The 11033-nt window shown below is 35.6% G+C and overlaps 1 protein-coding gene across 1 annotated transcript; it reads left to right on the forward strand.

Moving 5' to 3' along the window:
- Positions 1-9956: 9956 nt before the first annotated feature.
- On the forward strand, positions 9957-10790 carry LOC125195153 (lectin CPL-like). Its single transcript, XM_048093345.1, has one exon. The coding sequence runs from the start codon at positions 9957-9959 to the stop codon at positions 10788-10790; it is 834 nt and encodes a 277-aa protein (XP_047949302.1).
- Positions 10791-11033: the final 243 nt, after the last annotated feature.

An 11033-nucleotide genomic window follows, 5' to 3' on the forward strand; every position in this document is an offset into this window, starting at 1 on the left:
GTTGGCGTTGAAGCCGTTGAGAATTAGGAGGATTTCGAAAATTTAGGCTATTTTAATTAGCCTATACTTAAATTCAAATATTTTACGGAGTAGAATAAAATATCACGGAGCAAGAAAATAATAATTAAACTCCCCAATATATATATCAAAAGTGGCGTGTATTTTTTCTCTTCCAACAAGGAATAAATTCAAATCCTAATTTAATTAGGATATGGCAATATCTTCTTAGATATGACAAGATATGGTAGGATATTCTAGCATATTTATATTTATTCATGGAGTAGAATAAATAAGAGATCAAATAAATAAATAATTCCCTCTTCTCCAATATATGAGATTTTCGAAAATCTCATGGAAAAACAAAGGTGGAGTTTTCGAAAATTTCATCAAAAAATAAGGAATATTCGGACTTTGGATTAAATTCGGATAATTATTCCAAGCAATAATTAAATCCAAGAAAAATAGGATTTCTTCTCCAAATAATAATAATGGCCGAAAATTCCACATGATTAAATAATGCTCCTATTTAATTCTCACTCATCCCTTAGGAAAATAATTCACCCACAATTATATTTTTCCGCATCAAATATTCACACCCAATCAATCATTTCTTTACTTCCTCTTTTTTTTTTCTCAACGCATTGACCTTTCAACGGCCACGTCATATTTTTCCCATCTTTGACTATTCAATAGCCACGTCAACATTTCAACAAGTTGACTATTCAACTCAATCTCAATTCTCATACGCAATTAGGTCACAAAGACACTATGCAATTAATTACTCATCAAATAATCCACATATCATAGCATTTAAGGCATTTAATGCAAAAATTTTATAACCCGAAAATTAGGGTTTGAAATAGTGGGGCGTTACATTTACGGGCAAGAACGACTACGACTTATGGAAAATGAAGATCCACGCGGTTCTTGTGCAGCAGGGGCTTGCGGCTGTTCTGGCTCCTGCAGATCCTGAGAATAAAGGGAAGGCACCGGCTCTCGACGAAAAAGCTCAGACGAAGCTCGAGGAGATGCAGATGAAGGCCCATAGCGCCGTGATTTTTTGGCTTGGTGATAAGGTTTTAAGAGAGGTTCAGCACCAGAAGACGGCTTCAAAGATATTGGCGAAGCTCGATGAAGTCTACTTGGCGAAATCTTTAACTAATCGCATCTACATGAAGAGGAGGCTTTACTCTTATAGTTTCACTGAAGATAGATCTATCATCGAGCAGTTGGAGGATTTTACCAAATCGATTGATGATCTTGAAGCTATGGATGTCAAGATCAGTGATGAAGGAACTTGATGTCAAGTTTCTGTAAAGATGCTCTCTGATGTAAGGTTCATTCCGGAGGTAAAAAAGAACTTGATATCTCTGGAAACACTTGAAAAGAAAGGTTTCTCATTCACATCAGATAATGGAAAAATGAAGATCTGCAAGAATTCCAAAATCAAGATGATAGCTCAGAGAGTGGTAAGTCTTTATTATTTGCAAGCTATTGTGATAAAAAATGAGTCTAACTCCATCATAACATAGAAGGTGTCACCTAAGGCTTGGACATCCGGCCAATGGAAGTTTGAAAGCCTTGGTACAGAAGGGGTTGACTGAGGCTGATGTATCAGAGTAGTGGAGCAATGTGAGGATTGCTTGCTGGGAAAGGCCAAGAAGCTTTCATATCCAACTGGTAAGCATACCTCAACTTCACCTCTTGATTACATTCATTCAGATTTATGGGGGTCAGCTTCTATTAAGAGTCTAGGTAGAGGAAAGTACTATATGTCCATCATAGATGATTGGTCTAGAAAGGTTCGGGTCTATATTTTGAGGGAAACGTGTGATGCCTTTAAGACATTCAAGATATGGTTCAATGAAGTACAGAATGAGAAGGGTACTTCACCAAAGATATTAAGAACAAACAATGGCCTTGAATATTTGTCTAAAAAATTTGATAAGTTCAGTCAAGAGAAGGGAATCAAACATCATAGAACAGTCCAGCAAACCCTCAGCAGAATGGGATTGCAGAGAGAATGAACCACGCCTTACTTGAAAGATTCAGATGTTTGCTGAGTTCCTCTGGTGTAGGCAAGGATTTCTGGGCTGAAACAGTTTCAACAGCTGCATATCTCATCAATAAGTGCCCTTCTTCTGGAATAGGTGGAGCAATTCCAGAAGAAAGGTGGTATGGCGGAAAGTCTGATTATAACAAATTAAGACCTTTTGGCTGCAAGGTTTTTGCACATCAGAAGAGAGGTAAGCTTGATGCAAGAGCTCTACAATGCATCATCTTGGGCTATCAGAAAGGTGTGAAAAGCTATAGGCTCTAGTGTATAGAGTCTGGACAACACAAGATATTGTTGAGCAGGGATGTGGTATTCATAGAAGAGAAGATGCCCTTTCTGGAGCAAAAATTCAAAAGTAAAAATAGCTCTCCTGCTGATTCAACTGATGCTCTTTTTGAGGTGGAGGAAGTTGCATCTGGCAATAAAAGTGTGGATCAAAATGAGATCATGGATCCTAATGGAGAATCTGATGTTGAAAGTGCTCCAGAACAAGATGATCAAGATCAGAGTCATGATTTGAGAAATTACCATTTGGCCAGAGATAGAACAAGAAGAACCAATATAAGGCCACCAGCTAGATATGATGATTCTAAGATATTCTATGCTCTCCACATTGCTGAACAAATGGAATTCTCTGAGCCAGGCTCTTATACTGAGGCAATTACTGTAGCAGAATCTAAGCTCTGATATCAAGCAATGAAAGATGAGATTGATTCACTGATAAAGAATAAGACATGGATCTTGGTTGATAAAGCTCAGTTCAGAAAAGTGATTGGTTGCAAATGGGTGTTCAAGAAGAAGCTTGAGTCCTCTAAGTTAGGAGATGTAAGATTCAAAGCAAGGCTTGTAGCAAAGGGTTTCAACCAAGAAGAAGGAATTGATTTTAATGAAGTCTTCTCTCCAGTTGTTAAGCATAGCTCCATCAGAGTTTTGCTGTCTATTGTGGCCAAAAGGAACTGGGAAGTGGAGCAGCTGGATGTAAAAACTGCATTTTTGAATGGGGACCTGGAAGAAACAATATACTCCCCCTGTCCCATTAAAAATGAAACGTTTTCCTTTTTTGACTGTCCCATTAAAAATGAAATGTTTCCTAAAATAGAAACAACTATATCTCTACTTTTTCATCTATCTTACTTTACCCTCTATTCATTAACTCACAAAACAACACTACATAAAATCTCGTGCCGATTTCCAAATGTTGCATTTTAAGTGGGACGGAGGGAGTATATGACACAGCCTCAAGGCTTTGAGGTTCCTGGATCTGAAGAGAAAGTGTGTATGCTGAAGAAGAGCATTTATGGCCTCAAACAAAGTAGCAGGCAATGGTACCTAATGTTTGGAGGGAGTCTCTTGGATCTGGGGTTCTCTAGATCTCAGTATGATAGTTGTGTTTTTGTGACAAAATGGCAAAGAGCCAATGTATCTTCTACTTTATGTAGATGATATGTTGATAGCTGGTGCAAACATCAATGAGATAGATTGTGAAGGCTCAGTTGAAAGAACATTTTGAAATGAAGGATCTGGGCATTGCTAAAAGGATCCTTGGCATGGATATAGTCAGAGATAGAGGCAATATGAAGCTGTGGTTGTTTCAAACTAACTACATTCAGAAGACTCTAAAGAAATTCAAGACTTAGAATCTGAGAAAGGCTTCTACTCCACTAGTTGCTCACTTCAAGTTATCAAAGGAGTAGAGGGCAGAAAGTGAAGAAGAAAAGAAGGAAATGGATTTGATCCCATACTCCAACATAGTTGGGAGTATGATGTACATGATGATTTGTACGCGGCCAGATATAGCCCATGCCATTAGCACCACCAGCAGATACATGTCAGGTTTTGGGAAACAGCATTGGACTGCTCTAAAGTGGAAAATGAGATATCTGAGAGGATCTGATAGGTTGGGAATCTTGTTCAAAGGAGGTGGTGAAATAGAGAAGGAGCCTCTGATGGGCTTCTGTGACTCGGATTATGCAGCAAACCTAGACACTAGAAGATCCCAGACAGGCTACATCTTTACTTGGTTTGGATCAGCTGTGTGTTGGAAGTCCAGTTTGCAGAGTGTGGTGGCATTATCTACCACTGAAGCAGAGTATATGGCTCTGACCTCGGCTGTTAAAGTGAGCAAGTGGCTGATGGGGCTTATATCTGACTTTGGAATAAAGCAAGAAGGTGTTACAATCCACTGTGACAATAGTGGAGCTATTTGTTTGGCAAGGCACCAAATGTTCCATGAGAGGAGCAAACACATTGATGTAAGGCTTCACTTTATAAGGGATGAGGTGAAGAGTGGTAGAGTAAGGGTGGCAAAGATAGATACAACACACAACTCGACATACATGCCTACAAAGCCACTAAGTAAAGAGAAGTTCGAGTACTGCTGCAGGCTGGTAAACTTACACGATGCTAACCAAGGCTTCTGAGTTACTGTAATAACCAAGGTGGAGATTGTTGAAGATTATGGTCATACACAACAACTTAGGATGCATGGGAGTAAGGTAGAGCTGCAGCGTATGGAATCAGGACTTAAGTTCATTCATGAGCTGGCTTCTAGCCGTTAGAAGTTAGTTGCTCTAGCTGTTGTAACCGTTTGGGTGTAGCTCGCATACACTCTTGATTGCTAGAGTATAACTAGTGTATATAGCTATATAGAAAGTAGATCAACCAGTTGTAACTTCAGCTCGTTTTTCTCTCTAATGATTCAATAAGAAGTTCACACTTTTTGCTATACCTCCATTCCACATTCTTCTCATACTTAGAGCAACTTTCTTGTTCGTGTACTTCGTTAATTCAACATATTGCATTTCAGTTTCTACAATATAGCATTTGTTGTACCACGTGGCAACATAAGATTAGATGTAAGTTGTAACTATAATTAATGATGGACTCTAATGCTACCCTATATAAACGTATATATAAACGACAGAAACATCTATCTATGTGCATATAGACATATCATTCCTTTGATATACAATAATTACATTTTGGACGCCGAACAATTATCTATCAATATTATATAGACATATCAATCCTTTGAAATATAGCAAGTATATTATTGACACGAACAAGTACTTAAAATACTCCAATTACAAATAAATATTCACTTTTTATTAATAAAAATAATTATGTTTATAATTTATTCAGATTGACGGCATAGCAATAGCCTGCTGCAGCGATTAACTATAATGATAAGTTACCCTACCCCTCCCCATCAGTTCCACAAAAATTGGGTGGTGATCTTCTTTTATTTACTCTATTTACCTATTATACTCTCCTTAGTCGGTTTAATAAAAAAATTTTGTAAAGTAAGAGATAGAAGAAGAAAAAGTGGATAAATAAAAAGAAATAGGGAAAAAAGTAGTTAAAGTATGAAAGAGGGAAGAAAACGTAGGTAAAGTCAAAGAAGGAAATTTCCATTTTAGAAATGGGACTAATTTTTATGAATATCCCAAAATGTCAAAATATGACTATTTTTCATGTACGGATGGATGGAGTATTTATTTTCTTATTATATTCTCATTTCATTTAATTCACTAAACATCTTGTTGTATCATTACATATGCAGTCAAAGAATAAAATTGTTTTACTCCCTTCGTCGAAACTAAGATAATACACTTTCATTTTTAGTTTCTCCCAACCAGGATAACAAATTTCTATTTTTGTTAATTTTCTCTTTCCAATTAATTCATCCAACCATTTTTTTTCTCTCCTATTAAATATTCAGCTCTCTCTCTCTCTATTTAATACTTACACTCACTCTCTCTCTTCAATTAGTCACATTAACCAACCACTCATAAAATCCCGTGCCGACCAAAAAAATGTATCATCTTAACCGGAACGAGGGAGTTCTACTCCCTCTGTCCCATAAAAATATGTGCACATTCCATTTTCGTCTGTTCCACAAAATTATGTGCATTCCATTTTTGGAAAGTTATATCAATTTAATAATGTAAGTCTCACTATCCACTAACACTACTTTAACTGTCATCCTTCTCCTCTCTCTTACTTTACCATAACATTCTCCCCATCTTTCTTACTTTATAAATTTTGTCTTAATTCCCGTGCTAAACACACCATATTTTTATGGGACGGAGATATTTCTATAATATTTTAGAATTTAATTTTAGTGAAATTTTAGTTAGGAAAAACTAGAGTTTAATTTCATCGAATTTTTATTCTGGGTAGAAATTACAATCGATTAAAGTTTATGATAATACTCAATACTCACTTCGGTCACATTTAAATGTCTCATATTTCCTTATTAGAATTTTCACTTTTTTTGGTAAGTTGAGAACATATTCCACTAACTCACGTCACTCAATATAAAATTAATACATAGAAGTTGGACTTCCACTCTATAAACTATTTTGATCCACTTTCCTTCAAAAGCCAAACAATTTTTTAAGAGCATAAGCAATGGAAGAGCCCTCCCAAAGGTCCATTCTCTTTTTATTATTTCCATGTCAGCATTTTACTCAAGGGCCTATCTCCATGCAATGGAAAACCTATCTCACTTCCCATTTCATTTTTGTTTTCTTTTGTGCACGTCTATATTTAATATGCTATCAAATTAAATAAATTGCAAAAATATTAAAACGCATATCTTCGTTGTATTACAATATTGGAAAAAAGAATACAACGAGATGCAAATTTATAAATGAGAGAAGGGGATGGGGTATTTATAATAGAAAATATGGAATAAAAAAAATTTAATTTTTAAAAAAAAAAATGTAAGGACCGATGATCGGCCCTATCCCCGCAATGGCGCCCATCATTGGCCAATGGGGTATCGACCGAGGCCGTTCCAACAGCCATATGCAAGGGGCCTTTGATTGGCTCTTTTCCGTAATGAAGGCCGATCTCAAAGCTTCTCGATCGGCCCTTCCATTGTTAATGCTCTAAAATCTGCACTAATCAAATATGAGACATTTATTAGGGATCGGAGGGAGTATGATTTATCACGACTAACACAAGATTTTTTTTTTACATGTATAGCAATGTTATATCTTCCTTACACTATTTATATGAATATTTAGGACATTATGTAATGAATATAGTAATTGATTATGCCAGAAATTCGAGTAAGGTTAGATGCTCGAGTATAAAGTGTGAGTATGTATGACTAAAATAAGCACTATACGGAGTACTATATATGAGACATTTGAGATAGGAAATTTGCCCCTACTATTGCCAACAATGCATTAGATCTGCATGAGTGGATGAGTTAGGGACTTAATTACATTTTAATAAATTAAAGCAATTAAAATTTGACGTGCATGACACGCGGGGTTTCAATACTAATCTAAATGACTTCAGCACTAGATATTGTTACAAATTTGCCTATCTCGTGGAATGATTTTTTATATTAACCCAAATAATTTAACACGCGATATTTTATGCACAAAATAAAAAATTCTACTACATGACAAAGAAAGTCCAATTTGGTGAGCTGTTCATATTATATTAATGCAAATAAATGCATTTATTGTTTTTATTAGATTTAACAAAGAGATCTTATTTACTGGGCTGAACACCTGGTCGTTTATTTGTATTAAATAAAAGTGAAGAACTAAAATCCGAAAGCAATAATAGTACTTAGTATAATATTTCGGCGTTACTCCAATGCATTTTGATCATTTTATATTTTACTTGAGTTAGTAATAAAAGAATTAATATCTGAAAGTAACAATAATATTATTTTTCTGCATTATATATAATACATTTAGATCATTTTATATTTTACTTGAGTTATTAAACAATAATAACGGGTTTAATTAGACCACAATTAATATTATTATTATTATTGTTGCAATTTGAAAACATCCGTTCCGAAAAAGTTGAGTCGTATTCCTTTTTGTAACGTCTTAAAAAGCTGAGTCTTTTCCCCTTTTCTTTTTGACAAAAATTATAAAATCTCTCTCTCTCTCACTCTCTCTCTCTCCCTCCCTCCCTCCCCTTCCCGTTTTATTTATTTTATTTAATCTATTTAATATAATTTTTTAATCTCTATACAAAATTTTTACCAAATTGAATTGGGACGGAAGGATACAATATATGTCTCGTTACAAGTGATATACTTCTTTTAGATACATAAATTAAAAAAATATTGTTTAATGATTTAAATAAATAGAGAAGAAAGGAGAAGAAAGAATATATAATGCAAATCATTACTCAGTCCATCTTTTAAAAATTAAATTTTTGAAGGGACTCAAGTTTTAAAATAAGAGAAAAGACAGTAAAAGAAAGAATTACTCAATTTTTAATGCAATGCATTACTCCTTCTGTCCCTTTAAAATATAAATTTTTGAAGGGACTCAAGTTTTAAAGAATAAAATTATTTTACAATATCGCTACAATATTTTAGAACATACGACTAGCAGAAGTTTCGTTCAGGAAAAAGTAGTTTATATACTACACGATTGTAGTAGTATTAATTTATCATGAAAACACAAGGTTCTCATTTACATGCAAGTTTAACAAAGTTACTTATACAATTTAAATTTAAATAAATATATAGGACATAACGTAACAAATTATACTTCCTTCGTTCCACCCAAGTTCAATTTTAGTTTGTTTTATTCATTATATATATCTACTTTTATATTTAAAAATAAATTCTATCTCTCTTCTCACTTCATAAAAATAATTATCTTTTCCACTCTACTTTATCACATACTCCTTCAGTCCCAACAAAATTGAGTCAAAAGTTTTGGAATATAGGGATTACAATTACTCCACCTAAAATTGTACTATGTCACTGAAGAAGGTGGATCAGGAATGGAAGTTTATACTTTTGAGGGTTGAACTAATAAGCAAATAGTTCATATTTTTTAGACACGAAAGGAGTATAAATTACCCACTTTTTTCTCCTTCTCTCACTTAATTAACCAATTTCTTATTAAAACTCTTATTGTCCACTCATGTGACTATTTTTGGTATAGTATGAAAGAGAAAGAGTGAAGGGTGGATAAAATAATACTCCATCCATTCAATTTTACTTGACGCGTTTTTTTTATGAGATTTAAGAAAATTGTGTTTAGTCAAATTAAATGAAGACAAAATAAAGTAGGTAAGTGAATAAAGTACGACAGAGAAGAGAGAGTAAATTAGAGAAAAACTAAAGCAAGTGAGATTAGCTATTTTGTTTTTAGCCATAAAAGAAAATTTACTCTTGGGATGGTCCAAAATGAAATAATGACTCAAGTAATTTGGGATGGAGGAAGTAGAGTAGTGTTAATAATTTGAGTGTAACATTTTGATACTCCCTCCTTCCCCCAATATGACCCGGCACGAGTTTTAAAAAATGTACTTACTCCGTTCCACAATAGTGGCATTTTGTTACGTTACATAATAGCGGAGCCATTTCATTTTCTAACCAAAGTCAACACATTTCTTTTCTCTTACTTTATTCTCTCTTCTTCTCTTTATCTTTTCATTTTTTTAATTTATTTTTCTTTACTTAACTCACTTAACACAAGTATTCTTAGATTGCGTGCTGAAAAAAATGCCTCTACTACTGTGGAGCGAAGAAAGTAATAAAACGCAAGTTGAAAAAGTTAATAGAATATATGCGTTAGTTTTATATGTTAATTTTACAATAAAATATAAATGAGAATGAATTAGTGAATTGTAAAGTCTATTGCCAAAAATAATAAAAATCACATTAAACAATGAAAGTGGAACGGACGAAGCAATTGATAAGACAAAAACACACGACACGTTGGAAAAGACAGGCTTCCCTCCAACTAATTAAACGGAAATTAAGTGACGTTAGGTGTTTGATAATGTGTAGAAGTTGTACTCCATATAATAAGCCCTGGTCTACTATAAATAGAAGCTAGATAAGGCACAAACATCCACCAAATCCAAAGCAAAAAGAACAAAATACAGACATAATCAAACCATGGCAAAGCTTCTTCAAACCCTAATTTCACTGCTTTCCTGCATAGCCTTGCTCCTTGACATCGCCAATACGGCGCAATCGCAGACGACCTCCTTCTCGTATGCTTTCAACGGCGAGCAGCCGACCGACCTACTCTACCAAGGCGACACCCACTTCCCATCCGACTCCACCTACCTCCGCCTGATCAACATCGACAGCTGGGGTTTCCCGGTGCAACAGAGTGCTGGCCGAGCCGTGTATTCCAAGCCCATCCAATTTTGGGAAGTTGGAGCGCCGTTCCAACTAGAAACCACCGTAAAATTCATCATTACACCAATTAACCCATTCCCAGCCAATGGCTTCACCTTCTTCATCCAGCCCGTTGGCTCTCCAATCGGATCCCCTGGCGAGAGCTTTGGAATCTTTGACATAAATGGTACGAATCCATCCGTCTTTGCCGTGGAAATTGACCTCGCCTTATACTATTGGCAGGGTGATCGTCATGTTGGGATTGACATTGGATCAGTTGATTCCAAAAACAGAACCGACGTGGGAACCGCAATTCTGGGGCAGGAGGTGACTGCCCGCATCAACTACCACCAATCTTCCCAATTGATCAGTGTTCACGTAACGGCAGGCTCACAAACTTTTGAGGTGAGCTATGTGTACGACTTGACCACCATTCTTCCTCAGCAGGTTGAAGTCGGACTCTCCGCCGCCACCGGACCCCAAGTCGCCATCTTCGACGTCATAGCTTGGGATTACTCTTCAACTCTTGGGCAGACGACTTCTACTCTTGTGAAAACCAGTGCCAACCGCGAATTGGAGGACGCCAAAATTCGCCAATATGTGTGATTTATGGTTTTAGTGTATGTGTGTGAGTGTGTGTAAGATAAATAAGGACGCAACGTCAAAAAAATGAGGCTGATTACCATCTTATTGCTGTATAAAGTTCATGTATCACTTCTTTATTAGCTTCATTACGTGGCCTGTGAGATTGGAATGGAATCAGTTTATATGGTTTAGTTACAGAATTAATTATGGTTTAACGTTTTCCGGTGGTTCTGCGGAGCCAGTGGCGGGTTATCATCTTTAGTC

This window comes from Salvia hispanica, chromosome 6 (genome assembly GCF_023119035.1).
Source record: "Salvia hispanica cultivar TCC Black 2014 chromosome 6, UniMelb_Shisp_WGS_1.0, whole genome shotgun sequence".
In the NCBI taxonomy this organism is placed as follows: domain Eukaryota; kingdom Viridiplantae; phylum Streptophyta; class Magnoliopsida; order Lamiales; family Lamiaceae; genus Salvia; species Salvia hispanica.

Bases quoted from the DNA above. Each gene is read 5' to 3' on its own strand.
- LOC125195153 (XM_048093345.1), top strand. From the start codon at position 9,957: ATGGCAAAGCTTCTTCAAACCCTAATTTCACTGCTTTCCTGCATAGCC.